This window comes from Salvelinus fontinalis, chromosome 4 (assembly GCF_029448725.1).
Source record: "Salvelinus fontinalis isolate EN_2023a chromosome 4, ASM2944872v1, whole genome shotgun sequence".
Classification (NCBI taxonomy): Eukaryota; Metazoa; Chordata; class Actinopteri; order Salmoniformes; family Salmonidae; genus Salvelinus; species Salvelinus fontinalis.
Genome location: NC_074668.1, coordinates 27,301,153 through 27,324,215, shown reverse-complemented (window position 1 = coordinate 27,324,215; position 23,063 = coordinate 27,301,153). Strand labels below are relative to the sequence as shown.

Genomic DNA, 23,063 nt, shown 5'->3' with positions numbered 1-23,063 from the left:
TTCCAAATGGACAATGATCCCAAGGATACTTCCAAAGTTGTGGCAAAATGGCTTAAGGACAACAAATTCAAGGTATTGGAGTGGCAATCACAAAGCCCTGACCTCAATCCTATAGAAAATGTGTGGGCAGAACTGAAAAAGCGTGTGCGAGCAAGGAGGCCTACAAACCTGACTCAGTTACACCAGCTCTGTCAGGAGTCATGGTCCAAAATTCACCCAACTTATTGTAGGAAGCTTGTGGAAGGCTACCCGAAACATTTTACCCAAGTTAAACAATTGAAAGGCAATGCTACCAAATACTAATTGAGTGTATGTAAACCTCTGACACACTGGGAATGTGATGAAAGAAATAAAAGCTCAAATAAATCATTCTCGCTACTATTATCCTGACATTTCACATTCTTAAATTAAAGTGGTGATCCTAACTGACCCAAGACAGGGAATTTTTACTTGGATTAAATGTCAGGAATTGTGAAAACCTGAGTTTAAATGTATTTGGCTAAGATGTATGTAAACTTCCGACTTCAACTGTACCTGGAACCAAAAAGGGTTCTTCAAAGGGTTATCCTATGGGGACACCCAAATAACCCTTTTAGGTTCTAGATGGCACCTTTTTTTCTAGGAGTGTGTTTGAAAATATGAAGAGTGGTACTCAGTGATGTGTTGGATTTGCCCCAAACATAACACGTTGTATTCAGGACTAACATGACACAGGATAAGACCCAGATGCAGACACAGGAGGCAGACAGTTCCAATCTCAGATAACAGGGGGCAGGTAAACGGCAGGTCCAGGGCAGGCAGAGGTCGGTTATCCAAGACAGCGTCAATAAGGGACAACGGCAGGCAGGTTCAGGGCAGGCAGAATGGTCAGAACCGGGAGGACTAGATAACAGAAACTAGAAATAATGGACAACAGGAGAACACTTTGGTAAGACTTGACAAGACAAACTGGCAACAGACCAACAGAAAATGCAGGTGTAAGTACACAGGAGATAATGGGAGAAATGGGAGACACCTGGTGGGGGGTGGAGACAAGCACAAGACAGATGAAACAGATCAGGGTGTGACAAGGACAAAAGTTCATTTATTTCCCAGATTTTTTTGCACTATTACTTTAGTGCAATGGTCACCAACCTTTTCTGAGTCAAGATCACTTTCTGAGTCAAAATGGAAGCTGAGATCAACCATACAGATTTTTTTTAAACATGACTTAAAAACACGTAAGCCTATGTAATATCAACCAATTAAAACAGATCAATAGCAATGAGGTTTGTGCAGTAGGCTATAGGCCCAATACATGACCACTGCATACCTTTTTTTTAATGGACAGGTGGCCTGCATCTGATGGTCAGTCTGAGGGGAGGGAGGGAGCGAGCAACCGTGAGGCTGTCTTTCACCAGACTCACCGTCCCTCCGCTCTCCCTCCCTCCACTGAGTAAAGGGGACACAGTCTTCTAGCTGATGGTGAAACTCAAGTCACACTGCATTATTTCTGCCTCAAGCACCAATTCATGTTGTTACTCCTATGACCAGAGAAAGTGAAATATTCCTTGATATTATAAGACATTAGAGGCTAAAAATAACAACAGAAGATTATCGGAACACTTTGCTATACTCATTCATTGCAGCTGGTTGTAGTGTGATTGGAATTAGGGAGAATGCACATTTTTTTAGCTTACAAAAGTATTGACAGTGCTGAATAACAAATTAAACATGAACTTACTAAAGAAAACAGCAGGTCTTGGCTGTATTCGTTGAGTCTCTCTAGTCATGGTTTTAAAAGTTTTGTAATCTCACATTATCAATTTTGCTGCATGATCAAGGCTTCTTCTACCTTCAAACACATGAAATGGTTCAAAATGGGAACACTTTGCCTTCCCAGCGCCAGGGCTGCTTAATCTAGTGCACCTACCGCCAACAACACGAAACAAATAAAAACATTTGGAAGCAAGGCTTTATCGTTGTTTTTTTTACAGAGATGCTTGGTGATTAACTAAGAATGACATGGAGATCGACCAGTAGATCGCTATTGACCGGTTGGAGACCACTGCTTTCGTGCCCTATTTCAAGCAGGATACATGCTTTGGAATATTTTTATTCTTTACAGGCTTCCTTCTTTTCACTCTGTCATTTAGGTTAGTGTTGTAGAGTAACCTCAATGTTGTTGATCCATCCTCAGTTTTCTTCTATCACAGACATTTAATAACTCTGTAACTGGTTTAAAATTACATTCGTCCTCATGGTGAAATCCCTGAGCGGTTTCCTTCCTATCCGTCAACTGAGTTAGGAAGAAAATGTATTGATGCACCGCCCAAAGTGTAATTAATAATTTCACCATGCTCAAAGGGATATTTAATGTCTGTTTGTTTTTTTACCCATCTACAAATAGGTGCCCTTCTTTGTGAGGCATTGGAAAACTTCCTCGGTCTTTGTCGTTGAATCTGTGCTTGAAATTCACTGCTCGACTAAGGGACCATAGATGATAATTGTTATATGTGGGGTACAAAGATGAGGTAGTCATTTGAAAATCATGTTAAACACTTATTGCACACAGGGTTATTCCATGCAACTTATTATCTGACTTGTTACACAAATGTTTATTCCTGAAATTAAGTAGGCTTGCAATAGCAAAGGGCTTGAATACTTATTGAGACATTTCAGCTTATAATTTTATATTACTTTGTAAAGCTTTCTAAAAACATAATTCCACTTTGACATTATGGGGTATTATGTGTAGATCAGCAACACAACATCTACGTTTAATCGATTTTAAATTCAGGCTGTAACACAACAAATTGTGGAAAGTCAAGGGGTGTGAATACTTTCCGAGGGGCACTGTACATGATGTTTTGCATTGGTAGGTGATGGCATGCCCTGATCTTTTTCGCATGTCCTTGTGCTTGTCTCCACCCCCTCCGGGTGTTGCCCATCTTCCCCACTTATCCCGTGGGTATTTAAACCTGTGTTTTCTGTTTGTCTGTGCCGGTTCGTCTTGTTTGTTCAAGTCAACCAGCGGTTTCTCAGCCCCTGTTTTTCCCCAGTTTCTCTCTTTTTCTCATCCTCCTGGTTTTGACCCTTGCCTATCCTGACTCTGAGCCCGCCTGCCTGACCACTCTGCCTGACCCTGAGCCTGCCTGCCGTCCTATACCTTTGCTCCTGCTCTGGATTATCGACCTCTGCCTGACCTGAGCCTGCCTACTTCAACACAGTCTGCACTTGGGTCTTACCTGAAACCTGATAGGTGAAGTTGATACACGTTTTTACGTCGTAGGCTACTTACACCTGTGATACCTGTTTGCGTTTTGTGTAGCCTAACTACATTAAGATATCTCTAAAGAGGTTGACTTGAAATCAATCAGCAATCAATTAAGTCATATACCAACAATAATTGATCAACCATTTTCTGTCTGTTGTTCTGAAGGGGAGATGGAAAATGTATAGGTTATTTTAATTTCAGTTAAACTTATTGGGAGTATGGTATCTCAATCAACCTGACTATTTTGTGTGGGATTTATTCTGTTGGTATTAGGATAATACAATCAATCTTGCCAGGTCAAACGTGCTTAATTCATTTGATATTCATTTGACCCTCTAGCATTGTCCTTACAGGGTTATTTTTGTATAGCTCCTGAGACCTAGCAAAAATAAGTTTGGGAATTATATTATTTTTTACATCACAGAAGTCTTTGGGGTGAAAACAATATGTTTCAAAGACACTGTAGTGGCCATTAGGACTTGGTTGATAGTCAATATGAAACATTTTACAATACAGTAAATGGGGACCGTAAGTAAAACATATAGTTAAAATGTGTATGCAAAATGTATATGTAAAATGTATGCATATGTAGCAAAAAAGTAGTAATAAAAAGTGAAAGATACTTGTCCTCCATAGAGGGGGGTTAATAATAGTGTATATATATATATATATATAGGGAATGCATCCTGATGTACATTACAGATAACATGTATTAACAAGCTCTTATTTAATGTGAAACACATAATTGCACTGCTCTGAAAACCCACCAAACTATTCCGGAGATATTTGCCTATTAGTGGTAGTTGTGATGCTAGCCATTTTGAAGAACCAGAAATGTTTTTGATAAAAGCCTCTCAAAGGTACAGCAGAGTGGCATGTAAAGGCCTTAGAGATATGGACCAAAAACTAATGTCCACTAGAAAGGACAAAAATTAGGAGCACATATCCTCTGGAATGTGTTGGCTGACTGGACATAACTACTAATGCTGCAATGGGAAAAACAGTAGCTATGATACTTACAAGCTCATCAACTCGAGGTACAATAGTCAATACACATATTGGACATAGCCTAGGGTTGCATAATACATTTTCTAATGACATATTATTGTTATCATGTTATGTTATTGTTATTAAGTGGCCGGATACAGTGCACCGTAAGTATTCCAAGAAAATTGCTTTTTATATTCATCTTTATTTGATCCCTGAGACAGCTCGTGAATATTCATGACTGTGCCGCTAAACGTCACAACGCAGTACCGCTTTCCCTGCGCTCTTCCTCTGAGAGACGTCTGAACAGAGAGAGGGTGGGATGCAAGACAGCATGCGAGAGCTGGCAACAGAGAATGGTTGGCTCGCTCACCATGCAGAGAGGCAGTGCGAGCATCGGAACCGTTTGACAGCATTTGAGGACAAACCCGTTCTGAACTTCTGTCACCACCTCAACGTTCTATTGCGACCAATGGTGGATTGGTGGAAGAAACTCACTGCATAATTGAGGGAGGCATGTGCACATTTCGAGACACATCCGAATCTATTTCAGGATCAGGACGAATCCTGTGACCACTACGCCTTTGAGAGGGGAAATGTCAAAGCAGTGATATCGAATGCTGCTTTGCAAATACGGTATTATGAACTGTTAAGGATGGACGAGCTGATGTTGTCCTTGTGACTGAGATTTGACGACTTTCCACATTACAGTGCACGTAGATATGTTTTGCTACAGTACATAGGATATCCTATTTAAGACTATGGTTCGTGTCTGACGTAATGCATTTATAGTGGACACCACAGAAGACATGTTTCTCTCCACCAGCAGTGAGTCTGTGAAGATATAGGCGTTGATCTAAAGAGAAAACATTGTTTTGTCCAGCATGCTTGTCAACCTTCAACTTCTTCAATATAGCATCTGGATACACAGTCTGGGAGACCATAAGCTTGAACAGTAGTAGCTCCACACCAGCCCAAGAGAAAGAAGCGTGCCGCCGGTATCTCAGTGGTGCTGAAAAGACAGTTCCTCGTTTCAGGACTCCCAAAGTTGACTTCCACTGAAAGCGTCTGATTTTCACTGCTACAGAGCCGAGAGTTAGCTAAATACTCCAAATGGATTATTATTTGGCTTGACGGCGTAAGCCCGACTGTTCTCTTGGGTTACATGGCTGTGGCACGCAAAATAAAAACGTTGCTCACGGTTAACATTTTTGTTTTTGTGGGGATCATATTGTTCTCAGTGTACTGCAGAATACAAGACCGTTCTGAGGAACTCATTCAGATCGGCAGGATATCAGACCAGAGACTGAGAACCAGGAATGGAAAAGTGTCCAATTTAGTGGACAGGCAGTCTATACTTCAGAGGCTGGAGCGGCTCGAGGACGTTGTCTACAACCAATTAAACGGTATGGAGAATACTTACTTAACAACATTCAGTATAGTCTTTACTCAAGTATGAGATCTTTTTTTAATTGTCAATATTAATTGTGGAGTCATATCTCTATAGTTATGTACATCCTGAGTTACTTTCATATTACTACAGAGCAACTATAAACAGCCTATGTATGTTACATTGGACTTGATCAGACAATGGTCAATAAAATAATATACAGCTGGTATATCAGCCAATCAGATGGTGTCAGTCAGTACAGTACAGTTTTTTTGTGCAGCGTGAGTCATCCTGTAATGGATGGTGGCTCTTCATGGTGTTACAAACTATTGCCAACTAGTGAATATGTTTTACTCAAGTAGAATCAATGCTACAGTTCCTAATATGTTCACTTAACTTGGTGTGATCCCTATCACGACCTTAGCCAATAGTTTTGTATTAAAAACAACCCTGCCTCTGACTACTGAGTTCTGCCTGTCTCATTCCTTTGGCCCCAATACAATCATCTTGATGGGCTGTCTGAAATCTAAAACAAGTTCCAATAGAATGGTTCTTTATCAGGTGCTGAACAAACTTTATTTCCTTACTAGCTTTATTTCATTAGTCACTGACATGTATTGTAGGAGATTTGGTCTGCCTGGCAAAACAGCATCCTTTAAATCGTGTAAAAAAACATCTGTGTGTTCCATGGTCCTACTCGCTTATGAAACATGAGAGAGCCATAGACTGAAAAGTCCAACATTTAATTTGAGAGGGCCTTTTAACCCTTGTAGAGAATATTGAGTATGCATCACCATGTAGCATTTTATACAGTCAATTCCCCAAATGCAGTAAGAATCAGCAAAATGTTATCAATAGTATATACAAATCCTATGATAAGCAGCCTGTGCCATTACTGATTTGTTTGAAGTAGTGAATCATTCCCTCAATCATAAAATAAAAACAAAAAATAATTTCCATAGAGGCAGGTTCTTAAAAGATAAGTTGTGTACTCACTGTATCAAACCACCATAGTGATATTTGGCCTTGGTGCCCAGCAAAAGGCCCATTTAATGACGGAACTATTGTATTATGAACAGGATTTTGGTGAAAGTGTTTGTGAAGTCAGTTTATTCCCTTTCTCAAAAGTTCTCAAGACCTTTGGAGCAAAGCCAGGAGGCACTGCCTCACCAAATATATGATGCATCCTCTCATTCAGGGGGCTTTATCTAGTGTAAGGGGCCGGGGAGCCCCCATGTATTTATGTATGTAGGGCAGCAGGTAGCCTAGCAGATAGAGCACTGGGCCAGTAACCAAAAGGTCGCTGGTTCGAATACCTGAGCTGACAAAGTGAAAACTCTGCCGGTGTGCAAGGCACTTAACCTTACATTTACATTTGACATTTTAGTCATTTAGCAGACGCTCTTATCCAGAGCGACTTACAGTAGAGTGCATACATTTTATTACATTTATTTATATATATATATATATATTTTACATTTCATTACATTTTACATACTGAGACAAGGATATCCCTACCGGCCAAACCCTCCCTAACCCGGACGACGCTATGTCAATTGTGCGTCGCCCCACGGACCTCCCGGTTGCGGCCGGCTGCGACAGAGCCTGGGCGCGAACCCAGCCCAGCCTGGGCGCGAACCCAGAGACTCTGGTGGCGCAGCTAGCACTGCGATGCAGTGCCCTAGACCACTGCTCCACCCGGGAGACCTTAATTTGCTCCAGAGGTGCTGAACTACTATGGCTAACTGTAAAAATAACATTTCACTGCACCTATCTGGTGTGTGACAAGAAAAACATTGTTATTCCCCCCCCCAAAAAATTATGTATTCTCCCTAAATATATTTTCCAGTAATGATATGTAGATAAGGAATCATCTACCAAACATTTTCAGTAACTGATGATAATCGATTCATCAGTTCCAGTCTTTAGGAATCTGAATCGCTGTAATGAATTCGCCGCCTCTTCTGACAATCTGCATTCTATCTACAGGATAATGACACTTTGGGAAGAGCGAGAGATTTCATATGGTGGTTATTTTGATACTTTACTTTGATGATTCCCTACAAAGCCCTGATATGAATATGTCCTTGTTCTCCTAAATGAGAGGTTAGATTCTGCACCTATCTGGTGTGTGACAATAAAAACATTGTTATTTAAAACCTTTTTTAAAATGTATTTTCCCTGAAGTCTACAGAGTCAGACAGAGTCTGGAGGAATCCTTCCCTCCTGTCACCAACCCCTCCATGTTTAGCATCCAACTATTTATTGACACACTTAATCATACATTTATATCCCGATTTATTACCCGATATGTAAATGGGGCACAGACCACTAATTGTATCCTATTGCAATTGGGATTGGCTGTACAGAGTGAGAACCTTGCGTGCCAATAACTATTACCATGTCCGGCAGCGATTTGAAGTAATTGCCCATTTTTCAGTTGTTTATTGTCCAACAGTGACATGCCAATGGATTAAGACAAGGCCCAATTAGATTTAGAGGACATTTAAAATGCCCAATCTTCTTCTATTACATGGCTTTGCAAAGTGATGCAGCTCCTGTGCATTGTGCAAGCATTTGTTCCAGTACTGCTCAGTCAGTGATTTGGACAATGTGCCCTCATTTTGTATTTGACTCTGTGTGATATTGGTTAATGTGTGGGTTTAAATATTCCATAGATTTGTGAACCAGTCCGTTTGTTTGCAAACGCCGCTTCACTGGCATCACAAATGATGCTCTACTTCCTATAGTTGGCACCCTACTTCCTATACTTCCTATAGTGCACTACTTTTGACAAGGACCCATAGGGCAAGTAGTAGTGCACTATACAGAATAGGGCATAGGGTGACATTTGGGATGCAACCACTGTATCCAATATGATCTAATATCATCTAGCACTATCTAATATTTCAATTAGGTCATTCCTCATCAAAACAACAGTGAAGTGTGTTATCAGCAACTCTTTCAGTACGGAAATAACCGAGAAGAGGGTTATCAGCATCTCTCCTCTGCTGAAGAGGCACTCTCCTCTGCTGGATAAGCGTCTATCTGGGTTTAAGCTTCTGGTTAACAGGCTTATAGGACAGTGTTGTGACCTAAACAGTGTATACAAAATGCCAGATCTCTACTTACTATCAGTGCAACTTTAGATTCACAGATAGATCCTCTCTGATCGGTGTATTCATGTTTTGGGCCAGAGGTGTATTTGTTTATCAATAATCATCAATAAATACAGTGCCTTTGGAAAGTATTCAGACCCCTTTGACCTTTTCCACATTTTGTTATGTTACAGCCTTATTCTAAAATTGATTAAATAAATGTTTTCCACTCATCAATCTACACCCAATACCCCATAATGACAGAGCAAATAACAGGTTTTTATACATGTTTGCAAATGTATTAAAAATAAAAAACTTTATCACATTTACATACTGCAAGTGTTCAGACCCTTTATTCAGTACTTTGTTGAAGCACCTTTGGCAGCAATTATAGCCTCGAGTCTTCTTGGGTAGGACGCTACAAGCTTGGCACACCTGTCTTTGGGGAGTTTCACCCATTGCTCTCTGCAGATCCTCTCAAGCTCTGTCAGGTTGGATGGTGAGTGTTGCTGCACAGCTATTTTAGTTTCAACATCAGTTGCATTCAGATGTCACAGCCTCCAACCCAATGCTGTCCTAAAACAGACAGGCTGAGCTGAGCAGGGCTGAGTGTTTGTCATCAGTGATGCATGTCACTCCTGGTTTCATCCTGTGTTAGTGGAGGTGATGAGATGGCATGGACGTTCCATCTGCACCACTAGATATGACTCCTATCTATAATGCCCAATTGAAGAGTTTCATTTAAAAATGACATATATACATTTTCTGAAACATTGGTAACTTAGCTTTAGGGTTTACACAGTCAAATGTATCAAATAACTACATTTCTAATTAAGAAATTTGCAAATGATACATTTGTGACGTCAATATTAGAAAACTTCAATACAGTAAAATGAGATCTGTATGTGTCACGTTCCTGACCTGTTTTCCTTTGTTTTGTATTCATTTTAGTTGGTCAGGGCGTGAGTTGGGTGGGTTTGTCTATGTTTTGTATTTCTATGTGGGGTTTTGTGTTCGGCCTGGTATGATTCTCAATTAGAGACAGGTGTGTATTGTTTGTCTCTAATTGAGAGTCATACAAAGGCAGCCAGGGTTTCACTGGTGTTTTGTGGGTGTTTGTTCCTGTGTCCTCACAGGACAGTTGAAGGTTAGTCACGTTTGTTGTTTTGTAGTTTGTAGTGTCTTGTTTGCTGTTTGTTCATTAAAAGATGGCTTATTTCCCTCAATCCGCATCTTGGTCCTATCCATGCTCCTCCTCGTTAAAGGGGGAGAACAACATTGACTGCCTTTACAGAAACACCCACCACAACAGGACCAAGCGGATTGAGGAGAGAGAACAAGAACTAAAGCAATGGAGAGAAGAGGAATGGAGTTGGGAGCAAATTTTCAATGGAGAAGGACCCTGGGCTAAGGTTGGTGTGAATCGCCGCTCTCGGGAGGAGAGGAAGGCAGCCACAGCCCAGGAGCGCAGGTATGAGGGTACGCGGCTAGCACGGAAGCCCGAGAGGCTCACCCAAAAATTTCTTGGGGGGGGGCTAAAGGGGAGTGTGGCGAAGCCGGGTTGGATACCTGAGCCAACTCCCCGGGCTTGCCGTGGAGTAAGAGGGCGTCGTACTGGTCAGACACCGTGTTATGCGGTGAAGCGCACGGTGTCCCCAGTACGCGTGCTTAGCCCAGTGCGGGCTATTCCACCTTGCCGCACTGGGAGGGCTAGGTTGGGCATCGAGCCGGATGCCATGAAGCCGGCCCAACGTATCTGGCCTCCAGTACGTCTCCTCGGGCCGGCGTACATGGCACCAGCCTTACAGGTGGTGTCCCCGGTTCGCCTGCATAGCTCAGTGCGGGCTATTCCACCTCGCCGCACTGGCAGGGCTACGGGGTCCATTCAACCTGGTAAGGTTGGGGAGGCTCGGTGCTCAAGAGCACGTGTCCTCCTTCACGGTCCGGTATATCCGGCGCCACCTTCCCACCCCAGCTCAGTACCACCAGTGCCTACACCACGCACCAGGCTTCCAGTGCATCTCCAGAGCCCTGTTCCTCTTCCACGTACTCTCCCTATGGTGCGTGTCTCCAGCCCGGTGCCTCCAGTTCCGGCACCACGCACCAAGCCTCCTGTGCATCTCCAGAGCCCTGGACGCACTGTTCCTTCTCCCCGCACTCGCCCTGAGGTGCGTGCCCTCAGCCCGGTACCTCCAGTTCCGGTACCACGCACCAGGCCTAGAGTGCGCCACGAGAGTCCAGTGTGCCCTGTTCCTGTTCCCCGCACTCGCCCTGAGGTGCGTGCCCTCAGCCCGGTACCTCCAGTTCCGGTACCACGCACCAGGCCTATAGTGCGTCTCAGCCGGCCAGAGTCTGCCGTCTGCCCAGCGGTGCCTGAACGGCCCGTCTGCCCAGCTCCGTCTGAGCCATCTGTCTGCCCAGCGCCGTCTGAGCCATCTGTCTGCCCAGCGCCGTCTGAGCCATCTGTCTGCCCAGCGCCGTCTGAGCCATCTGTCTGCCCAGCGCCGTCTGAGCCATCTGTCTGCCCAGCGCCGTCTGAGCCATCTGTCTGCCCAGCGCCGTCTGAGCCATCTGTCTGCCCAGCGCCGTCTGAGCCATCTGTCTGCCCAGCGCCATCTGAGTCAGCCGTCTGCCACGAGCCATTAGAGCCGCCCGTCTGTCCCGAGCCAGTAGAGCCGTCCGTCAGTCAGGAGCCGCTAGAGCCGTCCGTCAGTCAGGAGCCGCCAGAGACGCCCGCCAGTCAGGAGCTGCCAGAGACGCCCGCCAGTCAGGAGCTGCCAGAGACGCCCGCCAGTCAGGAGCTGCCAGAGACGCCCGCCAGTCAGGAGCTGCCAGAGACGCCCGCCAGTCAGGAGCTGCCAGAGACGCCCGCCAGTCAGGAGCTGCCAGAGACGCCCGCCAGTCAGGAGCTGCCAGAGACGCCCGCCAGTCAGGAGCTGCCAGAGACGCCCGCCAGTCAGGAGCTGCCAGAGACGCCCGTCAGTCAGGAGCTGCCCGACAGTCCGGAGCTGCCGTACAGTCCGGAGCTGCCGTACAGTCCGGAGCTGCCCTACAGTCCGGAGCTGCCGTACAGTTCGGAGCTGCCCTACAGTCCGGAGCTGCCCTACAGTCCGGAGCTGCCACTCAGCCCGGACCTGCCGGAGTCCCTCAGCCAGGACCTGCTGGAGTCCCTCAGCCAGGACCTGCTGCCCCTTATCCCGGTGTTGCCCCTTATCCCGGTGTTGCCCCTTGTCCCGGTGCTGCCCCTTGTCCCGGTGCTGCCCCTTGTCCCGGTGCTGCCCCTTGTCCCGGTGCTGCCCCTTGTCCCGGTGCTGCCCCTTGTCCCGGTGCTGCCCCTTATCCCGGTGCTGCCCCTTATCCCGGTGCTGCCCCTTCATTTAGGTGGGGTTAGTGGGAGGGTGGTCATTGGGAGGGGGATAAAGAAGCGGGGATTGATTATGGTGGGGTGGGGACCTCGTCCACCGCCAGAGCCGCCACCGTGGACAGACGCCCACCCAGACCCTCCCCTAGACTTTGTGCTGGTGCGCCCGGAGTTCGCACCTTAAGGGGGGGGTTCTGTCACGTTCCTGACCTGTTTTCCTTTGTTTTGTATTCATTTTAGTTGGTCAGGGCGTGAGTTGGGTGGGTTTGTCTATGTTTTGTATTTCTATGTGGGGTTTTGTGTTCGGCCTGGTATGATTCTCAATTAGAGACAGGTGTGTATTGTTTGTCTCTAATTGAGAGTCATACAAAGGCAGCCAGGGTTTCACTGGTGTTTTGTGGGTGTTTGTTCCTGTGTCCTCACAGGACAGTTGAAGGTTAGTCACGTTTGTTGTTTTGTAGTTTGTAGTGTCTTGTTTGCTGTTTGTTCATTAAAAGATGGCTTATTTCCCTCAATCCGCATCTTGGTCCTATCCATGCTCCTCCTCGTTAAAGGGGGAGAACAACATTGACTGCCTTTACAGTATGTAAAACATTTACATTTGACATTTTAGTCATTTAGCAGATGCTCTTATCCAGAGCGATGTCACACCCTGACCTTAGAGAGCCTTTTTATGTCTCTATTTGGTTTGGTCAGGGTGTGATTTTGGGGTGGGCATTCAATGTTTTGTTTTCTATGTTTCTTTATTTCTATGTTTTGGCCGGGTATGGTTCTCAATCAGGGACAGCTGTCTGTCGTTGTCTCTGTTTGGAAACCATACTTAGGTAGCCCTTTTTCCCTCCTTTCAGTGTGGGTGTTGACTTTTGTTAGTGGCACTTATTCCCTGTAAGCTTCACGGTCGTTTTGTATTTTTTTATTGTTTTGTTGGCGACATTCAAATAAAAAGGAATATGTATGCTCACCACGCTGCGCTTTGGTCCATTTCTTTCGACGGCCGTGACAAGCGACTTACAATAAGTGCATTCATTTTTGAGATAGCTAGGTGAGACAGTCAAATATACAGGATACAGACATTCCATTTCAACTGATCAATGGATATATAGTGTTTTGCAAAAAAATCGATTAATAATAAAAAATCGGAGAACAGTAGTATTTTACACACCCATGAAGGTACCAATATGCAATCATTTCTAATGAAAAAACACAAATGTGAAAAATTGGTGGGTAAAGCATTTGGGAAATAAACCCTTCGATTATGCTGCAGAGAGCAATGTTGTTAATAAAGCCTGGAGAGAGAGAAATCCTGACAAGGAATTAGAAATGTAATTTTGTCTCATCTCCCATACCCCATACCTTAATAGTATTCATCAGTAATTCTACAGTATATTGGAGAGCCCACAGACAACTCCCCAGCAGACTGGAGAGGGGGAATGGAGCCTGTGAAGGAATTAAATATATTTCCCAGTAATGATATGTAGATAAGGAATCATCTACCAAACATTTTCAGTAACAGATGATAATCATTTCATCAGTTCCAGTCTTTAGGAATCTGAATCTCTGTAATGAATTCACCGCCTCTTCTGACAATCTGCATTCTATCTACAGGATAATGGCACTTTGGGAAGAGCGAGAGATTTCATATGGTGGTTATTTTGATACTTTAATTTGATGATTCCCTACAAAGCCTTGATATGAATATGTCCTTGCCCTCCTAAATGAGAGGTTAGATCTGTGTGAAAATATTTCCTTTTCATTAGGAAACTGGCGTATTACAAGATTTATAGACAGATATGCTGTACTAGATTATAAAGTATTTTTGCCTTATAATTGCTAAATGGTGCTTTTGTGTACTTCTTCTTTTGAAACAGTTCTTTCCACTTTCAGACCTTTGCATGTGTTGCCATGCAAGCTTAGATTGTTGTGATGGCACATTGGGTCTCGAGATATCATTCTGATCATTTCCAAATACGAGTCACCCCTATGACCCATTGGTTTGCGTCTTTTGAAAAGAGCAGAAAATCAGGACTTTATGCGTAATGCCTTTCCCGTGTTGCCAATGTTTTATGGATCGCCCACATTGTAGCTTTTAAAACCAACCACAGGGAGTTATTTTCCTCTTCTTGAACAACAGATCACTCGACCACATCCGAGACATCAATATTTATAACATCTCAGCTTCACTTTTGACACGCATAACTCCACTTTTCCTTTAAATCATTCACAAAATGGGGATGTCTTTTAGTTTGACGTCTATCGGAAAAGCCCAAGTTAGACACTTTTTTAAGGTTATTGCATAATTTATCACTGTAATGACTTTAATGTGTCATGTTGCGGGTGCCTCTGTAAAAATGGATCCTGAGGTGAGCGACTGAACATCAAGATAGATATGCACTTGGACATAGTGCACCTAGATTGATGTTTGATGGTCTTTCTCGTTATATCTGCACAGACACATCTGTCCATCTGAGTGCATAGGAACAGTACATCATCCTCCTCTGAGTCCCAAATGGCACCCTATTCCCTATATAGTGCATTACTTTTGAACAGGGCCCATAAAGCTCTGGTCAAAAGTAGTGCACTATGTAGTGAACTAGGGTGTCATTTTGAATGCAAACCTTTATCTCCCAATAGCGTGCTGCAAACCTCGTAATACAGGGAATAGCACCTGTGTGTTTACGGTGGAACAACCAGATGTTTCCCTGTAATTACCTCATTGTGGGATAATTAAGATGTTTTGCTAATGTGTAGTTTGAAGAATGAAACTAGAGGAAGTAGAGGATATTGGGTAGAGGATGTGTCAGTGATACAACATGAATCATCACAATAGGATAGGATTACACACGTCTGTAGATATGCTTGTGTTTACACTAAAAAGCTTGACACTCTTTTTGGTGGCTTTGCCATAGTGAATAAGCAATGTACAGTTTTACCCCAGACACGAAAAGTCCTATTAAAAGTGCCCTATAAGTCAATCTAATAAACCTGTCGTCAGTGTCCTGGGGAAATCTTGTTGACTTGATTCCCCTACCCTTCCTTCACAGATTTATTCTGCTTCATAGTCACAGAACTACATCATGGTAGGCATATTGTCTGCCTTGACTGAACAAATTAATGTTTCTGCACATTGTATACAGGTCCAACCCAATGGTACAAGCACAGTGCTCAAACACTGTGGTCAACTGTACAGTAACACAATTAGTCATAGAGGTGCATTGACATTCAGAGTTCTGGCCAAACACTGTGGTAGCTGGAGCATATGCCATTGTTGTTTTCCAAGTAGTTTGCCCAACCTGAGTCACAATAATCTTTACTCTGAATGAGAGTCCAATACATTTCAATGATGAATCGCAGAAGCATATTGTTGTATTTTGTTGCCTTGTCTGGGACGTCTCTCATTGTTGTAGATAATGAGTCAACCTACTCATGGGTTTTAGTGAATGCAATCATTCAATGTTCGATTGTGTCTGGAATATGAATTATATTGAATGGCTTGAGGCTTGTCTAATTAAATATCTCAAGTAGCTTTACACACTTAGCAATATCTACTGTACCAATTCAGAGTGGTTTGTAATAAAACCCAATTTAATTTATACATCCTTGTAGCGGACTTGTCGTTTTTCATCCAAAGCTTAACCCCTCTATTTACACTAATAAGTTGTGGCATTGTAAGGATTCCTTGCTTTGCTCCAATCAACAGAATATTCAGCCTCAAGAGAGAAAAACATGAAAGATGAATCAGCAGCAGAGTGAGAAATTGTAGCTACAACAAATTATTCTCTGAGGTGTTATCAAAGCCCAATTGTTTTGGCAGCAGCACAACAAAGGCAGCTCCAAACCAATCATCACCAAATCCCTGAGCCGGTTCTGTTTGCTGTTGCTGCTCAATAATGCGTAAAAACACAGGATAAAACCAGTACTCTGGACCACACTCACAAGATGAACAGTGATGTAGTGGTAAAAAAATACGAAGGTAAACTCTGATCCTCAGTCACGGTGAAAAAAGTAACGTTCCCTATACTTACAATGGATTTTTCGGCAAGGTGGGTAAACTGTCACGCAAAATATGAAAAGGTGGGTAAACTGTATTTACCCTCCACTACACCACTGATGATGAGTAACATTGCTTTAGACGCAGAGTTTCATTGGCTTCCTGGACCACTGACTAAGCTTTAGCTTAGCGGGCTAATGTGCTCTTCTGACGTGTAAGAGACCAGGGTTCAAACCATGTCAGTCGCACGAGGCCTATGTTAAAATACCTCTTCTCCACTCTGTCAGGCAGCAGCAAATGGCAGACAGACTTCCTGGCTCAATGTGCATCCGCTTATCCTCTAATGGAATTTTCTTCAACCAGCCAGAAGAAGCGGAAAGTGAGGGGAGCAAACTAAGAAGGACTGCGGAAAACAAAACTGCGGGGATGTTAGGCTGTTTCCGAGTCTCACGCAGAGGCACTCCAGATTTTACTTTCCGTTGCTTCTTCGATTGCCTCAGTGTTATGAGAGCGGCGATTGGGATTCAGACTGGGTTCATAACGCTACTGAACCCCACCCAGGGTGTCAGATGACACCACTACGTTTCCCCTGATGTGATCCCTCTCGTGACAGGTGACAGCTTGCATCCGCCAACCGTTCAGCTCCAGTGGCAAATCTCCCAGAACCTCAAAGCCCTCATCCCCAAAATGTTTTCTTTGCAATGGCTTGTGGAGAAGATCTTCATTAGTATGGCCTGTTTACTTGCTGTTTCTGTCCATCTGTTGAGAAGAGGCAACATGGTTTACCTGTGGAGATCACACTGGAAGTATGATACAGATACAATTAAGCCCCTACACTGTGTAGCAGAGTTTAAAATATCCAAACCAGAAACGCTATGAGACTTGATACCTATAGTAGACAAGGTGCAGCAGTCTCCATACTTAAACAAACAAGGTGAAAGGTAAAAAAAAAAGAAAGAGCCAGGAATATAAATACAAACCAAAACTATCATTATGAGCCAGACTTTGAAGTCTGTCTGGAAAGTTTAACAGCAAAATATCCCTCTCTGTGATTAAAGACTGAACACTTCCAAGAGCATTCACTTGATGAGTTAAATAAAGGTTAAATAAAAAATAAAAAATAAATGAGACTGCTGAGATCTCGGAAAATCGAATTTCTGATAACCCATTGTGCCCTTCATTTCTGATAAACCTTTCCGTTTTAAAAATGTCACAGACAGGGGAAATGTGTTATGGTCTGTTAAATGCATTGTACTGTGTCATTTTAATAAGAGCATCAATGTCTGATACATTCAATCGGATGTCAGTTACAATCAGTGCTGTCAGTTACAATCAGTGCTGTAAAAATACTTAAGTATTTTTTTTTTATAGGTATCTGTACTTTACTATTTATATTTTTGACGACTTTACTTTTACTCCATTACATTCCTAAAGAAAATAATGTACATTTTCCCTGACACCCAAAAATACTTACCAGGACACAAAAATGGTCCAATTCACTCACTTCACTCATCAAGAGAACATCCCTGGTCATCCATACTGCCTCTGATCTGGTGTACTGACTAAACACAAATGCTTTGTTTGTAAATTATGTCTGTGTGTTGTAGTGTGCCCCTGGCTATCTGTCTGATGTGCTTATTATAAGCAATTTGAAATGCTTTATACTATTAACGTATCTTTACTTTTACTCAAGTATGATAATTGGGTACTTTTTCCACCACTGGTTACACTAGTGGGAGACTTAACTGACAGATTTATTTCTGATGTGTGATCCACTGTGCACAGCCACTGTGCACAGACGTCAATTCAACATCTATTCCACGTTGGTTCAACCTGTGTGCCCAGTGGGAAGACTTAAAATCACTTAGTGAACGGCCATCAATGTGCAGTTGAAAAGCTGTATTTGTTTGTTGATAGATTCTGTATTTACAGAGCTGACCCCTTCCTCTGCAGGGAATTATAACAGTCTAGAGAACTGCTATGGTGACCAATAGTATCTGTAAACCTGTCAGTCCCAATCAGTTTCAGTCTAATTCTAATTAGGTTATAAGGAAAGTGTATCTAATGTGCTTCTCCAAATGAGGAGAATTCCAACAGTGATTTTAGACCTGATATCCTGTAAAATGATCAGTACCAGGGAAATGTAGACTGAGTGTACAAAACATTAAGAACACCTGCTCTTTCCATGACATAGACTGACCAGGTGAATGCTATTATTCCTTATTGATGTCACTTGTCAAATCCACTTCAATCAGTGTAGATCAAAGGGAAGAGACATGTTAAAGATTTTTTTAAAGCCTTGAGACAATGCCCATTTACCCTCTGAATGGCACACATACACAATCCATGTGTATGTGTGCCATGGATTGTGTATGTGTGCCATTCAGAGGGTAAATGGGCAAGACAATATATTGAAGTGCTTTTGAACAGGGTATAGTAGTAGGTGCATCTGTTTGTGTCAAGAACTGCAACACTCCTGGGTTTTTCACATTCAATATTTTACCATTATTTAACTAGGCAAGTCAGTTAAGAACAAATTCTTATTTTCAATGACAGCCGAACGACAGAACGACAGATTTTTACCATGTCAGCTCGTGGTTTCGATCTTGCAACCTTTCAGTTACTAGTCCAATGCTCTAACCACTAGGCTACCTGCCGCCCCAATAGTTTCCTGTGTGTATCAAGAACGGTCCACCACCCAAAGGACATCCAGTCAACTTGAAACAACTGTGGGAAGCATTGGAGTCAACATGGGACAACATGGGCCAGCATCCTTGTGGAACGATTTCGCCCCCTTTTTGATTCCTTGCCCTGACGAATTGAGGGCAAAGGGGGTGTGCAACTCAATATTAGGAAGGTGTTCTTAATGTTTTGTACACTCAGTGTACATATCTCCAATGCAATGCTTGTGCCATAGAAGTCGAATGCAGACGTTATACTGTATATGTCTCTCTATGTCTTGCACCACTGCTTTTTCTCTGCTGCTCGCTCTACTCTGTCATCTTGAGAAATCCACGCCCAGGCTGGTATTTTCAGCACCTTTAAAGACAGATAGTGTAATGATGCACTCCCCATGATTCTCACAGCCCATGAATGTCAATCACCTGTCCCTCTGTGTGGCCTCTCCTCTCACCTACCACTCTCTGTCTTTTTTTGTTGTTGTCTGTCCGTCTCACTCTCTGTGTCTCTGTGTGTGTGTGTGTGTGTGGATGTCTGTGTGTTTGTCCTCTAGGGCTGGCGAAGCCCATGGGGCTGGTGGAGGGGCCTGGGGGGCTGGGCCAGGGAGGAGCAGCTGCCACTCTGGGTGACGACAGCCAGGTTGACGGGGAGGGGAAGTACGAGGAGTACGGCTACAACGCCCAGCTCAGTGACCGCATATCCCTGGATCGTAGCATCCCGGACTACAGACCCAAAAAGTAGGTTTGACTTTATTTATTTATTCATTTAGTATGTTTTATTATATTTATTTGTGCAAAAGAAAGTAACATTGTCTGTAGGTAATAGAAGAGCCAACTGAATTGAGGTAAAACAGTGAGAACCCCAAAATGGGTTTTTAGATTTGTCTCGTCTCTGTACAGTAGCTAGGCCAGGGCAGCTGCATTAGACATGAGTATTCCTTACATGGAAAGACATTGTCCCAGACAGCCAGAGAAGATGTTGATAGTGGGGCGGCAGGCTAGTTAATAATGCAATGAAAGAGAGAGTCCAGCAGTATTTCTTATGAAAGAGACCATGGAGACCCCAGTAGGAATATTAATGGCCTTTTTAAAATTAATCTTATATTTAGAATGTGGGACTACATCTGTGATACAATGACTGTGAGCGAATAATAAGGCATGCCACTGGTGTTCAGATCAGCCCGTGTCAGAGAACAAAAACAGACAGACAGAGAGAGACGTCCAGAGACTTCTTTGGGCTTTGCTGGGGATAACAATTCATTTCATCCACATCCGCTTTGTAATCTCCTTTCTTTCATGCTGGAAAATCAGCGAGAGGAGAGAGCGAGCAAAGGAAAGACGGGTTACTAATTAATAACCAGCTGAAAACTGCTTGGTGGAAAAGAGGATTTGAGGAAATTATTCTTTATGAGGAGGATAATGTCTACAGGAAGTCAGTGTTGACGGTTTGATCATGTCTACAGGAAGTCAGTGTTGACGGTTTGATAATGTCTACAGGAAGTCGGTGTTGACGGTTTGATCATGTCTAAAGGAAGTCGGTGTTAACGGTTTGATCATGTCTACAGGAAGTCAGTGTTGACGGTTTGATAATGTCTACAGGAAGTCGGTGTTGACGGTTTGATCATGTCTAAAGGAAGTCGGTGTTAACGGTTTGATCATGCGTACAGGGAGCCCGTGTTAACGGTTTGATCATGCGTACAGGGAGCCCGTGCTAACAGTTTGATCATGCGTACAGGGAGTCAGTGTTAACGGTTTGATCATGCGTACAGGGAGCCCGTGTTAACGGTTTGATCATGTGCACAGGGAGTCAGTGTTAACGGTTTGATCATGTCTACAGGAAGTCAGTGTTGACGGTTTGATCATGTCTACAGGAAGTCAGTGTTGACGGTTTGATAATGTCTACAGGAAGTCGGTGTTGACGGTTTGATCATGTCTAAAGGAAGTCGGTGTTAACGGTTTGATCATGTCTACAGGAAGTCAGTGTTGACGGTTTGATAATGTCTACAGGAAGTCGGTGTTGACGGTTTGATCATGTCTAAAGGAAGTCGGTGTTAACGGTTTGATCATGCGTACAGGGAGCCCGTGTTAACGGTTTGATCATGCGTACAGGGAGCCCGTGCTAACAGTTTGATCATGCGTACAGGGAGTCAGTGTTAACGGTTTGATCATGCGTACAGGGAGCCCGTGTTAACGGTTTGATCATGTGCACAGGGAGTCAGTGTTAACGGTTTGATCATGTGCACAGGGAGTCAGTGTTAACGGTTTGATCATGTGCACAGGGAGCCCGTGTTAACGGTTTGATCATGTGCACAGGGAGTCAGTGTTAACGGTTTGATCATGTGCACAGGGAGTCAGTGTTAACGGTTTGATCATGTGCACAGGGAGCCCGTGTTAACGGTTTGATCATGCGTACAGGGAGCCCGCGCTAACAGTTTGATCATGTGTACAGGGAGTCAGTGTTAACGGTTGGATCATGTGTACAGGAAGTCAGTATTAACGGTTTGATCATGTGTACAGTAGGTCAGTGTTGACGGTTTGATCAAGTGTACAGGAAGTCAGTGTTAACGGTTTGATCGTGTGTACAGGAAGTCAGTGTTGACGGTTTGGCTATACCGTTTATTTCCATGTATTGTTTACTCCCTCGTGATAGATAATCATACCGCCAGTCCTGTGTTTGACATATAATGCAAGGGGCAGCTGTGGAAATAATAATGATTCATGCAGTTCTATGCTGTGTGTGTGTGTGTGTGTGTGTGTGTGTGTGTGTGAGACATGTGTGCCTCTATTCAACACAATTTTTCACGCCATTAACAAACATATGCAGCAAGATATGCCCTTTCTTTAGATGTCATTCCAGAGGGTGAAACCCTTCCCCAAAGCCAAGCAGATCATAACAACCATATAGACACACTGTTTGATGATGATACAGTGGGCTCCCTATGCATAAAGGAAATCAATATGTTTAAGCTTAACATATTCGTGTCTTACAGTTCTGCGTATTATTGCACCATGGCTGGAATGATATAAAACAAACACGGTCCCTGCACTTTGAACGACCTTGTTGGGGTAATTAATTAGACATAGGTAGCAAGATGTCTACTGATTGGAACAAGACAAGGACTTTGATGTGTGATCCTTGGTGCAGGAAAGGGATAGGGCTATTTTCATACCGTGTGGGTGCATTGCATTGCATATTGGACTGAATTGGGCTGTGTAGAAACACACAAGACACACCTTCAATATACTGACACCATTTCCACACTACTGAGCGGAGCCAAGCCGATCTGTACCGCATTGGCCTGCTTATGCAGCCGCCTTGGTTTCTGAAACATTGCCTGAAAGGACAATGTGAAAAGAAAAAACCTTAGCCAGCAAAGTATAGGATTGGGGTCTGTAGGATAGTGTGGAAAGTGTAACACAAGACACCTCTGGTCAAATGCCATAATTGCATGGGAGTCGTGGACCGGGGGGGGGGGGGGGGGGGGGGGGATTATTGAATGATCTCTACATCCCCTCTGTCTCTGTATTACACTGTCTTTCTCCTTTTGTAGGGTTTTAAGACCTACAGCCGATCTATTCATTCTAATTACAGCCCACTATCATCATGGTCAAATCAGGACTTGTCAAGACAGACCATTTCCCTAAACCCCTTTTACCTCCATTCACTGTCCAGTGGTCTGAGCTTTATGTTGCCAATCCTTCCAGCGGTGATATTTTCTAACATTGATCCAGAGGAAGTTAACTTGAGGCTTTATTATCCCATCCAGGAACTGATGTCACACCACACCATGTTGCCCATCCTTGGGTGGCCTGTAGCACAATGCTGCAATACTATGTCTTAGAGAAGGGATGGGCCAATAAGAATGATGCACTAGCTGGCACCTGAGGTTCACAGAGGGCAGAAGAGAATAGCATCTGAATGAGAAAGAAAATGAAAGACTCTTCTAGCCTATACCTCACAGTCAATGTGAAAATGCAATTTCCATGCTGTTAGCTCTCTGTTGCTCTCTAGTTTGCCTAGTTTGGCTCTTTTAGCCCCTGATGAGAAGTTGTACAATATTTTCTATTTCAATTCATCTATATCATCTGTAATCATTTGTAGCAAGACATGTCACGATATTGCTCCTATATTCATTGAGATCAAGCAATGCAACCAATGTTGAGGTTGGTTCCACATAGACGTATCTGGGACTGGGAACTAGACTATAAAGCAGGAAGGTCACACGGCTGGGCGCTACCTAATTTCTTAAGCCTCTGATACCCTGGAATGGGATCGCAAGGTCACCGCAGCGGCCATTTGTAAGT

At 43.5% G+C, this 23,063-nt stretch overlaps 1 protein-coding gene across 1 annotated transcript in view; it reads left to right on the top strand.

Moving 5' to 3' along the window:
- The first annotated feature begins 4,523 nt into the window (after window positions 1-4,523).
- Window positions 4,524-23,063, top strand: part of LOC129853453 (polypeptide N-acetylgalactosaminyltransferase 9) — an 85,055-nt gene continuing 66,515 nt past the window's right edge. The window contains exons 1-2 of the mRNA XM_055919504.1: window positions 4,524-5,649; window positions 19,313-19,496. Coding sequence (XP_055775479.1) covers window positions 5,409-5,649; window positions 19,313-19,496 — 425 coding nt within the window. The 5' untranslated portion in view covers window positions 4,524-5,408. The remainder of the gene's footprint in view (window positions 5,650-19,312; window positions 19,497-23,063) is intronic.